At 38.5% G+C, this 19,443-nt stretch overlaps 1 protein-coding gene across 4 annotated transcripts in view; it reads right to left on the bottom strand.

Annotated features, from left to right (window-relative positions):
- The window catches only part of COL4A4 (collagen type IV alpha 4 chain), a 141,912-nt gene that overhangs the window by 108,476 nt on the left and 13,993 nt on the right, over window positions 1–19,443 (bottom strand). For all 4 annotated transcript variants that reach the window (XM_037848455.1, XM_037848454.1, XM_037848453.1 and 1 more), the window contains 2 exons: window positions 3,898–4,069; window positions 431–473 (listed from right to left, as the gene is read on the bottom strand). In XM_037848455.1, coding sequence (XP_037704383.1) covers window positions 431–473; window positions 3,898–3,971 — 117 coding nt within the window. In that variant the 5' untranslated portion in view covers window positions 3,972–4,069. The remainder of the gene's footprint in view (window positions 1–430; window positions 474–3,897; window positions 4,070–19,443) is intronic.

Raw genomic sequence — 19,443 nt, forward strand, 5'->3', positions numbered from 1 at the left:
CTTAGATTCTTTAGTGAGGAAGCAAAAGAAAGAGAGCTTATTACAGAATGTTCCAGGCTTATCTTTCTCCAGAGTTAAAACGTTCAAGTTTAATCTTAACACTTCTTGATTTAATCTTAAAATGGCCCAGCTGCCTCCTGCCCTTCTTTAAAACAAAAAAAAAAAAATTTTACGAAAGAGTCACTCTTATGTTAGTTATAAAATAAAGAAATCTCTAATACCTAGGCAATTTGGTGAGCTACCTTGACTGTAAAATATAAAAGAAACTTTAGAGTTTGTCTAATCCAACTCTCTATTTCACAGAATACTGAGTCCAAGGGGGAGACATTTAAAAATTGAAAAAAATTCATTTAAAAATTGAACAAAATTCACTTTTCTACATGTAGGAAAGTGAATTTTCAATATGCAATCAGTTAATTGACATACTTACCCCATATACATATTGAACAGAAAAGAGAATAAGTATAAGTGACCTAGGAAAAAACAAAAATCCAGATTAGTTTAAACTGTTCATTTTCATGCAAAAACTAAAAAGAAGACATGAATAAATTCCAGAGAGCCTCTTTTTCTCTCTAATGGGCTGCTGCCACCCGCTGACTTGTCATCAGTGACAAGACAAATGGTATTCTACCTCTCACAGATGTCATCATTACCTTTCCCCTTTTTAATCCATCAAGAAGTATGCACTGAACACCTTCAATGGGTACCGTGGGACATTTTGAGGGTAAAATCCAAAAGGATAGAGGAGTGAAGGGACTCTCGGTGACAAAAACTGCCACTGGGGATGGCAGTGTTCGTGTGCAGAGACCTGTGTATCCCAGGTGCCAGTAAGTTGTAGGCTGGAAAGAGGGAGGATGGAAGGAAGCTAACTGGACTGGGGGATGGTTTAGAGGGAAAGGAATGAATATGAGATATTTAGGGAAGGTTCAAGAGCCCAGGGCCTTATATATAAGGCATAAATTGGACTTTGTACGGTCAAATAACAACTGGAGAAACATTATTACAAGCAATTTTTGACACAGGAGAAAAATGTTCAAAGAAGACCATTTAACGTTTGCATTCATTTGCGGTGGGCTTACTATTTTTCAAAGAGCTCCCCTATCCAGCATCTCATCTGAATCATCAAATAACTGTGAAGAGCTGGAGCAGCTGGTCATTTTATCTCCATGGACGGTAAGGGAACGGGGCCCAGGCACAAGCTGTGATTACTCTCCTGTCCTTGTTCTTTTCTCTGTGGAGAGCCTTCTCCCCTCTGAGACCTGTTCTCCAAAGTGAGCCTTCCTTCTCCATCCCCCACACTCCAACTCCCCCTGGCAGTGGAGTCCTTTCCCTTGTACTGAGGTGCTGGTTAGCATTATGCGGTCTCTGGGTGAGACCCTGACTTGGAGATTGGAAGACTTGAGGAGGGGATGATACTAGCCCATATTTACCGGCCTTCCACACTAAAGTCTCCTTCTTCCCAGCCATTCTTTTGGAATTCATGACAATTCCACTAATGGCCCCGTTATCGTTTCTGTGTAGTAACTCAATAGATTAAGAGAATAAAGAACTGAAGAAAGTATGTCTTAGTTTCTCAGCTACTATGACAAGTAGCACACAATGGATTGGCTTAAACAATGGGATTTTATTGGCTCAGGGTTTCAGAGGCCAGAAGTCCAAATCAAGGCACCAGCTAGAAGATTTGCTCCCTCCGAGGGCCAGAGCAGTCTGCCTTGCCAGCAACCCTTACATTCCTTGGCTTTCCCAATACAAGGCGATGTTCTTTCCTTTCTCTTCCGGGTTCCTGCTGACTTCCAGCTTCCGGCTCCTCCCCGTGGCTTCCTCAACTGTGTCCAATTTCCTTTGCTTGTAAGAACTTCAGCCATATGGATTAAGGCCTGCCCCCATTCGGTGTGGGCACGCCATCGCTAATGAATCATCAAAGGTCCCATTTACACATGGGTTCCCACCCTCCAGGCCAGGATTTGATCCTGAACATGCCTTCTGTGGGGGGCAGGATCCAATTCCAAATAAAGTATTAATCACTGAGAATAAACCATTTTAATTCAAGTCAAACTTGTATTTACTACTGTTAGTTAAGTGGGTTCTTATTACTTTGGACATTGTAAATAAGGACTCGTTGCATCTCATAGCAGTTTGGGCTTCCGCATATATAACCTCATTATAGCTGTAGGCAGAGCATATTTTATCTACATTTTACAGAAGAGCAAACTGACACAGACGTGTGGCTGGCACGCTCAAGAGGCTGCAGGCTGAGTGACACGGTGCCGGCTGGGTCAGGTCTGCTCCTTTGCCCTATGCACTACTGGTTTCTCCTAGGTCTGCATATATTTACAAATAAGAAAATTTTTTTCTCTTCAAAAACCCATCCACAATTAAGGTCACTTTTCAGTTTCCTCCACTTCCACTCCAAATAAGTAAGGGCTGGCCACGTTTTAAAAATAAATACAGTCTCCTTCCTGCTGCCCTCTCCTTCTTCATTGCCATCAATACCTGTTCAACGGCTTCAAAATTTTTCATGTTTTTCACTATTTAATGTATTTCCTTGTCTGAACTCTCAGTATCTTTTTCTTGGACACTTCTAACCACCTTGTTGTATTAGTTTCCTATTGCTGCTATGACATCTTATCACAAACTAGGTGGATTAAAACAACATGAATTTATTCTCTTACAGTTCTGGAGATGAGAAGTCCAAAATGTGTCTCCCTGGTGATAATCAAAGTGTCAGCAGGCTGCGTGTCTTCTGGAAGCTCCAGCGGAGAATCTGCTTCTTTGCCTTTTCCAGCTTCTAGCGATCACCTGCATTCTTTGGATCGCAACTTCTTCCATCTTCAAAGCCAGCGATGGCCTGCAGAGTCTTTCTCATGCCACTTTGCTCTGACCTCTGCTTCCATCCTCACATCCCCTGCTCTGACTCACCTGCCTCTCTCTTTCACTTTTAAGAACCCTTGTGATGACACTGTGGCCTCTGGATAACCAAGGATAATTTTCCCAGCTTGAGATCAGCAACCTTCATTTCATCTACAACCATAATTCCCCCTTTGCCATATAAGATATTCACAGATTCCATGTAGGGGCCATTATCCTGCCTATCACACTGATGAGGTGCTTTGTTCCAACTCTACTAGCTATGGGGGCTGTGACAGGTTGAGTCATGTGTCCCAGGAAAAAACATGTTCTTAATCTTAGTCTGTGTCTGTGGCTGTGAACCATGGTGAAAAAGGACCTTTTCAAGATATTACTTTCAGTTAAGGAATGGCCAACTGAATCAGAATGGGTCTTAATCCTATTACTGGAGGCCTCATAGAGAAGGCTACAGAGAGAAAACCACATGGAGGAGCAGAAGTCAGGAGTCAACAGATCCCAGAGAAGAAAGGAGAAGACGTCACCATGTGTACTGCAACATGACAGAAAAGCCAAGGACCCAGGATCACCAGCAGCCGCCCCCAGAATGCCACAGTCTTCAGAAAGAAAGCATCGCCTCAACGATGCCTCAATTTTGGACTTCACCCAGACTTAAAACTGTGAGCCAATAAATTTCTGTTATCTAAGCCAACCCACTGTGTGACACTTGTTTTAGTAGCCAAGAAACTAAGAGACCTTGCAGCTCTCAGCATACAAGAAAATCTTGCTATTCAAAACTAGTAAGTGAGAGAGCAAAAGTCTGGCCTTTAGTCATGCCGCTTCCCATTTGGTGATGATGTGGGTGCATTTTGGGGAAAGCAGCCAGAATTAGTGCTTAATAAAATTTAGTCACAGAATAGCAGACATACTCCATAGATTTCTGGGACAATTTAGCATTTTGACATGTGAAGCATTCAAACACTTTATACCCATAGAACAAATACTTAAGAGAAATTGCTAAATAAAAGTAGGAATCACACTGAGAACACTCACCAAGGATCTGTGGCCAAGGGCTTGATCCATCTGAAAGGGCATCTTATTAACACCATGCTCAAGGGTTTCTTCATAGTCACCTCTTGGTCATTAAAAAAAATTCTGCCAGGTTTCTTTTCTATTCCAGAAGACTCTCATTTAGAGATGAGGTTCTATGTCCTGGGTTTAAACTCTATATGTTAAATATAAATATGTTTCTTAAGATGTAGTATGTATTATGATATAAAAATAATTACTTTCATTATTTATATGTAGTGATAGAAATATTTTCTAAAGGGGGACCACAAGAAAGGTTTTTCTTTTTTTTAATATAATCACAATCTTTCCTTAGGGGTGGTTAAACTGAATAAATATGAGTTTCCATTCTTGGAAATAAAAATATTCTCAAATTCTTTATATGTCCCAAATATATTTTTGATAAAGGGGAAGATGTATATATACTACTTGCATAAAAATAATGGTTTCAGTTTGCTGGCATGAAATTTTCTTATTAAAGCAATTTAGTCTTTTCTCTTGAATATCCAAGTGAAAATTCACTCAAGTGTCTTTTTTACTTTTAGAAAAACTAGTAAAGGAGGGAGCCCTTATAGTATGGAGACATAGAATTTTGCACATATGCAACAAATGCATATAAAAATATTTTATGTAAAATGATGCAACTGCTATGGAAAACAGTTTGGCAGTTCCTCAAAAAGTTAAACATAGAGTTACCATATGACCCAGCAATTTCACTCCTAGATATATACCCAAAGACTTGAAAACATATGTTCACATGAGACTTGCAAATCAACTGGTAAATGGATAAACAAAATTTGGGGTGTGTGTGTGTGTATACACACACACTGTATTTCACAATACTATTAACACATAAAAAGGCATGAAGTACTGATACATGCTACAACATGAATGAAACCTGAAAACATTATGCTAAATGAAAGAAGCCAAACATAAAAGGCCAAATTTTGTATGATTCCATTTATATGAAATATCCAGAACAGGCAAATCCATAGAAACAGAAAATAGGTTAGTCATTGCCAGCGGTTGGTGTGAGGGGGAAATTGGGAGGTTCAGGTTTTCTTTAGGGGGGTGGTAGAAGTGCTCTGGAAATAGGTAGTGATGATGGTTGTGCAACATTATGAATATACTATAAAACATTGACTTGTACACTACAAAAAGGTTAAAAATGGTGAGTATTATATTGAAAAGTTTATCTCAATAAAAAAATGTATTTTTCAACTTGACTCAAAGAACTCTTTTACTTTATTCCAAGATCTTTTTGGCTCAAAGAATTGAAATGTCTCCTCTTAAAACCTTTGGCTTCTCTAAAGACCTGTACCTGCCATGAGAACTGGGTAGAGAGAAGGTAACAGGGTAGTTGAATGTTATGAGCTATTTTTAAATTTCTGGTTGAAATCTGGATAAACTTACTCAATGCTGTCTTTATAGGAGACTAGTTTTCAAAACAAGTGGTGGAACAACATTCCAACAATAATGATTTCAAAATTAAGGAGACACTGGATCATTTGAGTATTCAGATGTTTTCCCATCCCTAAATTCTAAATTTTAAATAGTTTTTAGTTACATTCCAGCAGCAAGATACACTGAAACAAATTATTGTTTTGCAAGGAAAACACAAATTGCTCTGAATATTTCAAATTGTGATAGACATTTCAAATCACCTGACACAGAAGACGGCATGTAACCTAGTCATTAAAGTCCCTACTTTTCTCAACTCCAGCGTTGGTGCTACCCCTTTGTTTGGCCCCACAAACCTTTCTTACACTCTGGGACAACGTGTATGGTAACATTTGGGATGGGTGGGGTGTATGTCTTTTTTTTTTTTAAGTAGAAGGACAACTGTGAAAGGGGAGGTAAAAGTCCTGAGCAGAGGCATATTCTTAGATAAATGCTAAGAAAGAGTACATATGGCAACTGAAGATCTGGAAATTGATTCCTTTAATTAATTTTTCAAGTTCAAATACATAACCCTGGAGAAACTTTTTGTCTCCCAAAGGTACATGTACCTCAGTTTGAAGATTTCCAAGGTAAAAATCTGCCTCTTTCACTGTTTTACCTGGAGGAGGCTTTAGATGAACACGTGCTCAGCTGATGGGTCTATCTCCCAACCAAGCCAGAATGAGCCACGGAGACTTCATGATGGTTCTCCTGCCTACGATGCAGCTACCAGGTTATTACTAGAGCACCAACTCTCACTCTCCACCAGACATCATGACCAGTGGTGTGTACAGTGCTATACTGATCACAATATTCACAATATCCATAATAATCCATGACATGTGCAGGGTTTTCTCTGTTGCAACCATCTCTGTTAAAAGTATAAAAAACTCCACCAAGCTTTTGACTGCACTGAACCAAAATACCCCATCACTCTCAATAGCATCCCTCTAACCTCCTTCCCATAATTCAATGCCTGTCATTGTGTGGGACTGGGCAAGATGGTGTGTTTCCATTTGAGTCTAGTGCTAACACACACACCATGGTCCAGACCACCCAAAGTGCTGTGTCTAGAAGATTGCCTACTTGGAAACTTCTGCAGAAGTTCTGTGGCTTTCAAAGGACATACTTTATTTTGCCAACATCATTATAAAGAAGGGAGAGCTCTCTGTAGACTGCTGTGTCAGCCCCACTCACATCCCACAGCGAAATGGGAGCATAGCCAGGTTTTCTATCACCTGATCCTGCTGTCCCAGCCACACTGAAAGAATCCAGGTAAGCCCTGGACCCAAAGGTGACCCAACACAGAGCTTGGTTTAGTGGCCCTGAGTCAACTCTGTGTGTGGGGGGGTGTTACAAAGAGATAATCTGGACCAGTTCCCTTGAAGAGCTGAAATTAGAAAACTGAGAAGAGATGATGACACAGGAGGAAAGATGCATCAAGAGATGCTCCCAAGGACAGTTGGACATCAGAGGGCTGGCAAAGGCCAATCTTGAATCTGGAGGAAGCAGACATGCTTAGTAAGCATAGAAAGCCAGTTGCTAGAGAGGAAATTGCAGAAAGAGAAAAACAGACAATCTCATAATGGAATGAGAAACTAATATTCCCTAGAGTCACCTCATTGGTCACTCAAAGCCTCGTGGTCTATAACCTTGCCTTGAACAAACTGGTCTGCGTAGCCAACCAAACCTTCCGGAAAGCACTGCCTCCCTCGCTACTGGTCCAGAGGCTGCAGCACCCCAACAGGGAGCTCGTTCAGTGTGTGCCTTCCCCCAAGGGAAGCTGAACATAAGCCCCTCACCCCTCACTGACCCAAGTAAGGGCCATAGGCTCTTTCAGTAATTTCTAACATGTATTCTCAGCACAGACAATTTTGCTATCTTCCTCCAATTCTCTGAAATTTTTTTTTCTTCACTTCTTTATGAAAATTCCTGGGGCTCCATATTCCCTGGGAAGGCTGAAGATTCTCTGCCTGATGTTTTCCAAATGCTAGCTTTGGGAACAAGGTCTGAGGTCTTCCAAATCATTATTTCCAACAAAGAAATTTGTTTACTCTGCAATCCAATCTTGAAAAGCAATACACCTGCTGGAGTTCTCATCAATTTGGAAGAGGAGGAGAGAGCCAAGATTGGGGAACCAGATAAACAGCAGAATGAGTTTTGGAATTTTTTATCAATACCAGCCACAAAAGGTAACAGAAACATAAGCTCTGTCCTCTTCCTAAGTAATATTAAATCTTTGAGTTCCTTTTAATGATCATTTTTTGTTCTTTCAATGAAATCATTTCCTATTAACTCAAAGAATACACATTCTTCCTTTTTAACCTTCTGACACTGAGCTATCTGAAGCCTTTCTTTTTAAGGATAAAATATTTTCATTTTCTGAACATCTATTTGTATATACCTTTCTCATTCTGAAACAAATTTCTCAAAAGCTCAGCTTTTGTGGAGAAATAAACAAAGGACTAGAGGGTTAGGAAAGTGCTCCCAGAAAAAGAATGGCATGCATGTTCCACCTTGGTGGCTGGGCACATTGTTTTGTGGCTTACATCTTCCCTGTTTACCTGACTGTAAACTTTCATGTCCACCCAGAACCTCAGAATGTCACTTTATTTGGAAATAGGGTCTTTGGAAATAGATGTAATGAGTTAAATCAATATGAGGTCATCGTGGATTATAATATGACTGTTGTTATTATAAGAGGGAAGTTCGGAAACAGACACAGAAGGAAAATTGTCATGTCATGATGAAGGAGAGATTAGAGTTGTGGTGCCTTAAGCCAAGGATCACAGGACTACCAGAAGCTGGAAGACTCAAGGAAGAGTCCTCTTCTATGGACTTCAGGGGGAGCACCGCCCTGCCAACATCTTGATTCCAGATTTCTAGCATTCAGAAATGTGAGAGAGTAAGTTTCTGTTGTTTTACACCACAGTTTTTTTGTACTTTGTTACAGCAGCCCTAGGAAACTATTACCCTGACCATTTCCCAACATACTAGCTGGTTTCTTTTTGGTCGTTCTAAAATCACATTTCTTTGAGTTGACTATACACGCAGACTTTCAAAGACTTCAGGTTGGTTTCGAGCTTTTTAGAAAAAAATATCAATCTTATCAAACATGACAAGGATTGCAAAGTGGGTCATGATTCTATGTTGCCCATGACCTTCTGGAATGTGGCTGGGTTTCACATTCTCTGAGAAGCAACAGGGAAAACTTGAGAAGCACTCAAGGAAATTTTTGAAAACTACTCTGAGTTCCTGCCCAACCAGAATGCTGCTGGGTGATGGCCAAGGTCATGTCCACCTCTCCTTCTCTCCAGACTCCACTGAATCTTTTGATAGTGCTTCAGAGTCCTCAGATGACACTAGAGCTGTGTTTGCTAGTATGGGACCAATTGGACACAAGCCTTAATAACTCCAAAGCTCTGCTAATCTACCATTTTGGCAATAAAGGCTTTCATTATCATTTTCTCCTTGAGGTCTCCTCCCAATATCAAGAAAAAAATTGACAATAATCATAATAATGTCACCACTTGGGAATCACATAGAGATCATACATGTTCTTAAAATATATAACCGATTTTCAAATCCAGAGGAGACCTTCACCGCCAAGTTAAGAGTGGCATTCCTGACTCAGTGTACTCTCTACTCTCAAGTCTCTTGCCCAAACACTAATCCTCCAGGTTTACTAGATCTACAATTCTTCCCTCTAGGCAGGACTGGAAATACTCTTTCTGAACTCTCTGGGCCTTTCAGATCTCCTGGAACTGCCTCGGGGGTGATTTCTGACAGTAACATACCATGATCCCCCTGGACAGGTCCCACCCCCAACTCACTTGCTGGCACTTGCCTTTGAAGATTTCTCACCTCTATTGCCACTCCCTTCCTCTGCAGAGGCCATCTGCTCTCAAAGTAGGTGAAGAAAGCAGGGCTTTGGAGTTATTAAGACCCATGTTCAAATCTTATTACTTAGCAATATAACCCTGGGAAAGTTTGTCACTCCTCTGAGTTCTCTATTTCTCAGTACGTATCTCAGATTTCTCTATCTAATTTGTGATAGAGACACAAAGAGCTCACAATGTATGAGAGATGGACGAGAGAAGTGGGAACTGGTGCAAACTTGACAGACCCTAGGACAGTGGTGGTGGTAGTGGGGCAAGATTGATCTAGGAAGGAAGGAAGATCTGGGCAGATGGAAGAGGGGAATATGCTTAGTACCTACTAAAGTTACCTTTTAAACATCAGGAGAGAGAAAAACTATTGAGACGGATGAATCTTTAGATAGTATAGAAGAAGGCAGCATGCAGTACAATTCTATTTAGAATCACAGGAAAAGATCTAGGAAAAGACTGACAGTTTTATGAACAAGTAAGCTAACTCTTTTGCTGCTGCTACTGCTTCTTTCTTTTCCTCTTCATCATCATCACCTCCCCCAACCTCTTAAGAAATGATAATAGCCAGAATTCTCAGAGGGCTAGTTATATACTAAGAATCATGCCAAGGACTTTTTTTTTTTTTTCCTTCATTTTATTGAGATATATTCATATACCACGCAGTCATACAAAACAAATCGTACTTTCGATTGTTCACAGTACCATTACATAGTTGTACATTCATCACCCAAATCAATCCCTGACACCTTCATTAGCACACACACAAAAATAACAAGAATAATAATTAGAGTGAAAAAGAGCAATTGAGGTAAAAAAGAACACTGGGTACCTTTGTCTGTTTGTTTCCTTCCCCTATTTTTCTACTCATCCATCCATAAACTAGACAAAGTGGAGTGTGGTCCTTATGGCTTTCCCAATCCCCTTGTCACCCCTCATAAGCTACATTTTTATACAGCTGTCTTCGAGATTCATGGGTTCTGGGTTGTAGTTTGATAGTTTCAGGTATCCACCACCAGCTACCCCAATTCTTTAGAACCTAAAAAGGGTTGTCTAAAGTGTGCGTAAGAGTGCCCACCAGAGTGACCTCTCGGCTCCTTTTGGATTCTCTCTGCCAAGGACTTTACATAGATCTTCATTCTTCACAAAAATCCTACAAGGTAAGCAATATGATTATCTTTATCTTACAAATGAGACACAATATGTGACATTCCCAGGATTTAAACTCCAAGGCCTTAATTGTTAATCGCTACATGATACAGATTCATTATTCATGGAAATGAACCTGAGATTCAGAGAATTCATCTCTGGGAAGAACAATTTTATCCTCCAATACAGCAGTAGCAGAGAGAGCCAATTATAAATGCAGATGGTGCACTGTTATACAAAGACACCCAGTTTGCTGTGAATCCCAGAAAACTTGAGTTCTCAAGTGATGGTCTTTATGTTTGGAATTTCAAATCTAAAACTTCTATAGGATGGTCAGGAATCTTAAAGGCACCACCTCTAAAGATCTAGGAAAGTCAAGTGTTAAAGCAGTAAAGGTGCCCATGAAGGCAGAAAGGGAAAGAAATGTCACAGTAAGGTCAAGTAATTATACTGGGGTGGGGTGAGATTGGTTCCAAGGTAGGAGGAAAGCTTTGCCTTGCTGGTGTAAGAGGGGTTGTACTCATGTGAGTCTTCGGTCTTTCCTAACAAGGGCTTAACAACCTCCTTTTGTTCATGGGTGCATCCCCTCTCCTGCCCAGCCTCAACCCCCTGCAGGTGTTAGTTACTAGAAACTCAGGACCCGGAACTAGACTCCCCAAGGAATAGTTCTGCTATTCTCGAGCCGACTAAAAGATCAAAGGGTAGCCCTCAAGACTGGGCTTCAGAAGCACGCCATCACTCAACCTGCTTCAGACCAAGAAAACACATTCAATGCAGACTTTACACATAGTATGTAACTGAGTAAAGCCAAGAAGACTTACTGTGCATGGAATGAAGTTGACATGTGGACAGAATGAGTGACCAGGAAAATGAGTAATTGAAAGTTTCACAAGAGTATAAAGAATTGCACAGCATAAGGTTGCTTCCCCATCCTGAAATTTGTAAATGACTATATATATTTTTTGTAACTTGAGACATTAAGGTTAGGAGGTGGTATGCATTAAATTTTTAATACCAAAAATATCAGGCATATGGAAATAAAATAACATAATACATAGAATCTAATCTAGGTATGAAATTAAAGAAAAAGAGTTGCAAATTTAAATTTATTTAAAAATGTAACAATGCTTAAAATTTGTAGTGATTCTCTGTGATTAGGTTGGCATTAACAAAAATTCTTTCTTTTTTTCTAATATCACCTCCATATATACCTACTACAAGAAAAATAAACCTTTATAATTGTTATTCATTCAAGAAATAGCTATTGACTCCAATTTTCTGTCAAATCCCATAATAGGTATTATGGATACAAAAATGAATTCAAATTGCCGGAAGCAATTCAGTGTTTATTAAAATAAATTAGCAAACGTTAAAGATGAATATGGTAATTTCTAGAATAATCACTAACAAAATAATGCAAAGACATACTAGATCTATCTGGATGAACATTTCATCTATTTCTAGATGAAAGTCAATAGAGAAATTAAATTGGAATACTAAAAATACTTGATTAACACAAAAGTAGTCTGGAAAGGAAAGGAAAAGAACAAAAACCAGATAAGACAGATAAAAAGTAAATGGCAAAATGGAAGGCATAAATATTACTATGTCAATTACTATAAATGAAAATGTACTGAACTATTCAAAGGCAGAGATTGTCAAACAAGATTAAAAAAAAAAAAAAAGAAAAAAAGCAAAGGACTTCTAGGAAAGATGGTGATGTAAGGAACTCCAAGACTCAGTTCTCCTGCCAAAGCAACTATTAAACAGGCATGAACTGTCTGAAACAACTATTTTGAAACCCCAGAGGAGTAAAGAACACTGTATAGCAACCAGGGCAGAGTGAGAGGAAGAGACTGATAAATTATGGTAAAGAACACTAAACTGCTCTCTCCATGTGGTGGCTACCAGCTCCAATCCCCCACTGTGATGGCAGCCACCTTGGGGTCCAGTCCCTGCCTAGCACACTGGTAACAGAAAGGGACATAAAACTCCTCTTCCCCAAGAATGGGGGTGGACATGGCCAATGGCTGATCATGGCTTTCGATCAGCAAATTCAGATTGCTGGGTCCCAGCTCTGAGGGCAGCAACTGTTTCAAGTCCACCCCACCTCTGCCCCCACCCCCATTCTAGTTTGCCAATGCTGCCAGAATGCAAAACACCAGAAAAGGACTGGCTTTTATAAAGGGGGCTTATCTGGTTACACAGTTACAGTCTTAAGGCCATAAAGTGTCCAAGGTAATGCATCAACAATTGGGTACCTTCACTGGAGGATGGCCAGTGGTGTCCAGAAAACCACTGTTAGCTGGGAAGGCACATGGCTAGTGTCTGCTTTCTCCCAGGACGTTCCTCTCTAGGCTTCAGCTTCTCTCCAAAATGTCACTCTCAGTTGCTCTTGGGGCATTTGTCCTCTCTTAGCTTCTCCAGAGTAAAAGTCTGCTTTCAAAGGTCATCTCCAAAATGTCTCTGTAAACTGCAGTTCCTCTCTCAGCTTCTGTGCGCTCTTCAAAGTGTCCCTCTTGGCTATAGCAAGCTCGCTCCTTCTGTCTGAGCTTATATAGTGCTTCAGTAAACTAATCAAGGCCCATCTGAATGGGTGGGGCCACACCTCCATGGAAATTATCCAATCACAGTTATCACCCACAGTTGGTTGGGTTGCATTTCCATGGAAACAACCTAATCCAAACCTTCCAACTTAATCCCCACTAATATGTCTGCCCCCATAAGATTGCATCAAAGAACATGGCTTTTTCTGGGGGACATAATACATTCAAACCAGCACACCCCCCCCCACCCTGGGCAAAGGCCGCAGTCATCCTTTCAACCCTCTCCAGACAGGATGGTGGCGACAGAGATTTAAAGACACATCGCTTCCACAGGGCTGCAGGGAGCAGTTGGCTGAAGGGCTGCATTTGCTGGGCGGCCAGGAAAGCTCAGTTTTGGGGGGTCATCAGAGAAGATTTTGACGCCCTTCCTGATCCCCTCCCCAAGGCACTTTAGAGCCAATCTGCACCCCCTTCATGTGTCGCTGGCCCTGGGTTGCTGAGAAAGACTGACTTGGGAAAGTCCTCTGCAAGGTGACCCTTCCCCCAAAATTTACCTCCAGGAATGTAAAATAAACTATATAGGCAAATAGTCTGGGACAAAAAGCTGCAGGCTTCAAATACCTGGGAGAGGGAGGTCTGTCTCCCAGCAAATGGAGGGGATAACCAAACTCCTGTAAACAGGAACTCCAAAACAACTAACAAGCAAAAGACCAGGACAAGACAGAGGCCCAGAAAGACAGGGAAAACCCTGCATACTGCTTTTGCCTTAGGAAAACCTTCCTGATACGGCTAAAACTCAAGAAAATCTCTGTCTTATCACCAGCTGGTTACAAAACCAAGAAACAGACACCCCAGGGAGCAAATCCAAGAGTTAACATTTTGAAATATTAAAATATGCAGTGTGCAACAAAAGAGTACAAGGCAAACAAAGAAACAGGAAATTATGGCCCATCCAAAAAAGAGGATAAAAATATGGGAAACACCAAAGAAGCAGACAAGAATGTAGACATACCAGACAAAGACTTTAAAAAAATGACCTTAAAAATGCTCAAAGAGATGAAGGGAAGTTCAGAGAAAGAACTAAAGGGTATCAGGAAAACAATGAATGAACAATATGAGAGTCTAAGTAAAGAGAAATTTTAAAAAAAGAACTAAACAGAACTACTGAAGTTGAAGACTACAATAACTGAAATGAAAAATGCCCAGGAGGGTTTCAAGAGCAGAGTATAACTGGCAGAAAAAAGAATCAATGAACTTGAAGACAGGACACTTGGAATGAGTCAGGCTCTGAAGGGCAGAAAGAAAAAAGAAATATTATAAGCAAAAATAGCCTAAGACAGCTATGGGACACCATCAAGCACACCATTATATGCATTGTGGGAGTCCCAGAAGGAGAAGAAAGAGAAAAGGGGGGAGAAGGAATAGTCAAAGAAATAGCAACAGAGAACTTCCCAAACTTGGCAAAAGATGTGAATATGCACACCCAAGAAGCTCACAAACCACCAAACAGGAAAAACATGAAGAAAAATACACCCTGTAATATGTTGATTACACTTTCAAATGCAAAGCACAAGCTGCAAGCTGCAAGAGAAAAGCAATGTGTTACATACAAGGCAGTCCCAATTAGATTGAGTGTCAACTTCTTATCAGAAACCATCGAGGCAAAGAGGCAGTGGGTTGAAACACTTAAGGTGCTAAACGAAAACAACTGCCAGCCAAGAATTTTATATCCAGCAAGACTCTCTTTCAAAAATGAGGGGAGATTAAGACATTCTCAGATAAACAAAAGTGGTGGGAGTTCATCACCACTAGATCTACCCTACATGCAATGCTAAAGGGATTTCTTCAGACTGAAAGGAAACGACACTAGACTATGGTTCAAAGCAGCATAAAGAAATAAAGATCTGCAATAAAGATAACCATTTGGGTAGCTTGAAATGCCAGTATTAGTGTAGTGTATTGTTTGGTATGTAACTCCACTTCTTACTTCCTACAGGTATTGAAATGCAAATGCATAAGAGGTAATGATAAATCTAGGTTATTAGACATACAATATACAAAGATATAAGTGGTAACAAGTACAAAAAAATGCTCAGGGGACAAAGGGGTAAAGAAAAAGTACATATACATACTATTGAAGTTAAGTTGCTATCAAACCAGATATGATTGTTATGTATTTAGGATGTTAAATTTTAATCCCATGGTAACCGCAAGAAAACAGATGAAAAATACATCCAGATAGACATGAGAAGGCACTCAATATGGCACAACATAAAAAAGAAAATAAATATAAAAGTAGGCTTTCATGGAAGTGAGGGTGGAAAAAAAAGGCATAAGGCTTACAAAGGCAAAATAGCAAAATGGAAGAAGTCCTGTATTATCAGTAGTGAATTTAAATGTAAATGGATTAAACTCTCCAGTCAAAAGGCAGAGGCAGAATGGGTAAAAAGCATGACTTAACTATATGCTGTCTGCAAGAAATTCACCTTAAAGTCAAACATACAAGTAGGTTGTGGGTGAAAGAATGGAAAAACATATACCATGCAAGTAGGAACCAAGAGAGAGCTGAAGCAACTACACTAATACCAGATAAAACAGACTTTAAGTCAAAAAAAGTTGTGAGGGACAAAGATGGTCATAATATACTGATACAGGGGACAATTCAGCATGAAGATTTAACAATTATAAAGATATACGCATCTAACAACAGAGTCCTAAAATATATGAAGCAAACACTAACAGAGTTGAAGGGAGAAATTTACAATTCTACATTAATAGTAGGAGACTTTAACACACCACTCTCAAAAATGGATAGAACATTAAGAGCAATAAGGAAGTACAGAACTTAAATGATACACTAAACCAATTAGACCTAACAGACATATACAGAACACTGCACCCAATATAAATAGAATACACATTCTTCTCTAATGCACGTGAATCATTCTCTAGTACAGACCATATGTTGGGGCACAAAACGAGTCTCAATCAATTAAAAATACTGAAATCATACAATGTATATTTTCTGACCACAACAGAATAAAGCTAGAAATCAGTAATGGAGGGAGAAATGGAAAATTCACAAATATGTATAAATTTAAAAACATACTCTTAAATACCCAGTGGGTTAAAGAGGAAATCAGAGGCGAAATTAGGAAATATTTTGAGGCAAATGGAAATAAAAATCCAACATACCAAAACTTATGGGATGCAGTGGCAAAGGCAGTGTTGAGAGGTAAATTTGAAGCTCTAAACAATTACATTAGAAAAAGAAGAAAGATTTCCAATCAGAGACCTAACTTCAAATTTGGAAGACATAGGGAAAAAAAACTAAACTCAAGGTGAACAGAAAGAAGGAAATAACAAAGATCAGATAAACAAAATGGAAAACAAGAAACAACAGAGAATCAACAAAACCAAAAGTTGGTTCTTTGAAAAGATCAATAAAATCCACAAACCTTAAGCTAGACTGACAAAAAAAAGAGAGAGAGGATACAAATAATGAAAATCAGAAATGAAAAGGGGGACATTACTACCAACCCTTCTGAAATAAAAAGGACTATAAGAGGATACTGTGAACAACTGTATGCCAATAAATTAGATAACCTAGATAAAATGGACAAATTCTTATAAAGACAAAAACTACCTTTATTGACTCAAGAAGAAACAGAAGATTTCAACAAACTAATTCCTAGTAAAGAATCAAAAATCTCCCAACAAACAAAAGTCTAGGACCAGGTGGCTTTAGAGGTGAATTCTACCAATCATTCCAAGAGGACTTAACTCTAATCCTGCTCAAACTCTTCCAAAATAATTGAAGAACAGGGAACACTCCCCAACTCATTCTATGAGGCCAACATCACCCTAATACCATAGTGGATACAGATACTACAAGGAAAGAAAACTACAGACCAATATGTCTCAGGAATACAGATGCAAAAATCCTCAACAAAATCCTAGGAAGCCAAATCCAACGGCATATTAAAATAATTATACACCATGATCAAGTAGGATTTATCCCTGGTACGCGAGGCTGGTTCAACATAAGAAAATCAATTAATGTAATAAACCGCATTAACAGAATGAAGGGGAAAAAAGCACATGATCATCTCAATTGATGCAGAAAAGGCATTTGACAAAATAAAGCACCATTTCTTGATAAAAACAAGTAGAACATTAGGAATAGAAGAAATCTTCCTCAACATGATAAAGGGCACATATGAAAAGCCCACAGCTAACAACCTACTTAGTGGTGAAAGACTGAAAGCTTTCCCTCTAAGATCAGTAAAAAGACAAGGATGTCCACTGTCACCACTGTTATGCAACACTGTACTAGAAGTTTTCACCAGAGCAATTAGACAAGAAAAAGAAATAAAAGGTATAACATAGTAAATCTTGTGGTGGATGATGGCTGTGATTAACAGTACAAGTATAAAAAATTTCTTCCATGAACTTAGAACAAATGTACAAAACTATTACAAGAAGTTAATAATAGAGTGGTATATGGAGGGAAAATGCACCTATTGCAAACTACGGACTATACTTAACATAATATCATAATATTCTTTCATCAACAGTAACAAATGTACCACACCAATGCTAGGGGTCAATGATGGTGGTGGGGGTAAGGGATATAAGATGTTTTGGGTTTTCTCTTTTTTTTTTCTTGGAGTAATGAATATGTTCTAAAATTGATTGTCGTTATGAATGCACAACTGTGTGATGATACTGTGAGCAACTGATTGTATACCTTGGATGGATTGTATGGTGTGTCAATATATCTCAATAAAATCATATTTAAAAAATGCACAGGGTTCCTGTTTGGAATGATGGAAATGTTTTGGTAATGGATGGTGATGATGGTAGCACAACATTGTAAACCCTATTGACACCACTGAAATATATATCTGAATATAAGTAAAAGGGGAAATGTTAGATCATATATATGGTAACAAAGCATAATTTTTTAAGAAATCCACAGAACTACAATACACAATAGTGATCCCTAAGTTAAACCATGGACTTTAATTAATACTACAATTGTAAAAGTGTCTATCATCAATTGTAACAAATCATATGCTCCAATGTATGGTATTTGTGGTGGGGTAGCGTGAGGGAATCCTGTATTTTATGTACGTATTTTATGTTTGATTGTTCTATAAACCCACAACTTCTCTAATGAAAAAAAAAAGCCAACTATATTCTGCGTACAAGAGATGAATTTTCAATAAAAAGATACAAATATATTGAAAGTAAAAGGCCAAAGGTATATCTCCAAACAATAAGTATGAGAAAGAGTAGCTATATTAATAGCACATAAAATAGACTGAGATAGGAAACAGTACTTTATAATGATAAAGCACTAATATATCATGAAGTTATAAAAATTATTACTATACGTACTTACTAACAGAACTTCAAAAATATGCAGAAAAAAACCGAAAAACTAAAGGGAGAAACAGACAAATCCTCAAACATGGATGGAGACATGCTTGATAGAACAAGGCAAAATATCAGTCAAGACACAGAAGATTTGAACAACACTATCAACCACCTTGATCTTACTTATATGTAAATAGGACATCAGTACACCCAAAAACTGCAGAATATATATTATTTTCAAATGGACATGATACATTCACCCATGTAACAAGTCTCAACAGATTTCAAAAGACTGAAATCTTGCAAAGAATTAATTTAGAATTCAATGATACACCATCTAGGAAAGTTTCAAATACTTGAAATTAAACAACACATTTCCAAATCACAAATGGGTTAAAGAAGATAGAAAAAATAGAAAATATTTTGAACTGAATGATAATGAAAATAAAACATAACAAAATATATGGGATACACTTCACCTAATGCAGAGAGGGAAACTACAGCTATACATGTTTATTTAGAAAAGAAGAAAGGTCTAAACTCAATTATCTAAGCTCCTATCTTGCGAAACTAGGAAAAGAATTAAACCTGAAGGAAAAGGAAGGAAATAAAAAGAGAAGAAAAGAAATCAGTAAAGAAGAAAACACTCAAACAACAGAGAAAAACCAATGAAACTGAAAGTTGTTTCTTAGGTTTTTTTCAAAAGGCAAATAAAACTGATAAACCTAACAAATTACCAATGTCATAAATGACAAAAAGGGAATCCACCATAAATCTACAGATATTAAGAGGACAATTCAAGAATCATCTGAGTAATTGTATGCCAATAAATTTGACAATGCAAAGGAAATGAACAAACTTAGCAAAAGACATAAATTATCAAAATCAACACAAAAAAGTGATGGAAAAATCTGAATCACCCAGTATCAATTAAATTCATAATTAATTAAATTCATAATTTAAAGCATTCTCCAAAGAAAACTCCAAGGCCAGCTGGCTTCACTGATGAATTCTATACCACATTTAAGAAAGGAATAATGCCAACACTTTACAAGCTCTTTCAGAAAATAGAGGGAAAAAAGAGTGTTGTTCAATCCATTTTATGAGGCTACTATTTCTCAAATACC

Source organism: Choloepus didactylus, chromosome 9 (assembly GCF_015220235.1).
Source record: "Choloepus didactylus isolate mChoDid1 chromosome 9, mChoDid1.pri, whole genome shotgun sequence".
Taxonomy (NCBI): domain Eukaryota; kingdom Metazoa; phylum Chordata; class Mammalia; order Pilosa; family Megalonychidae; genus Choloepus; species Choloepus didactylus.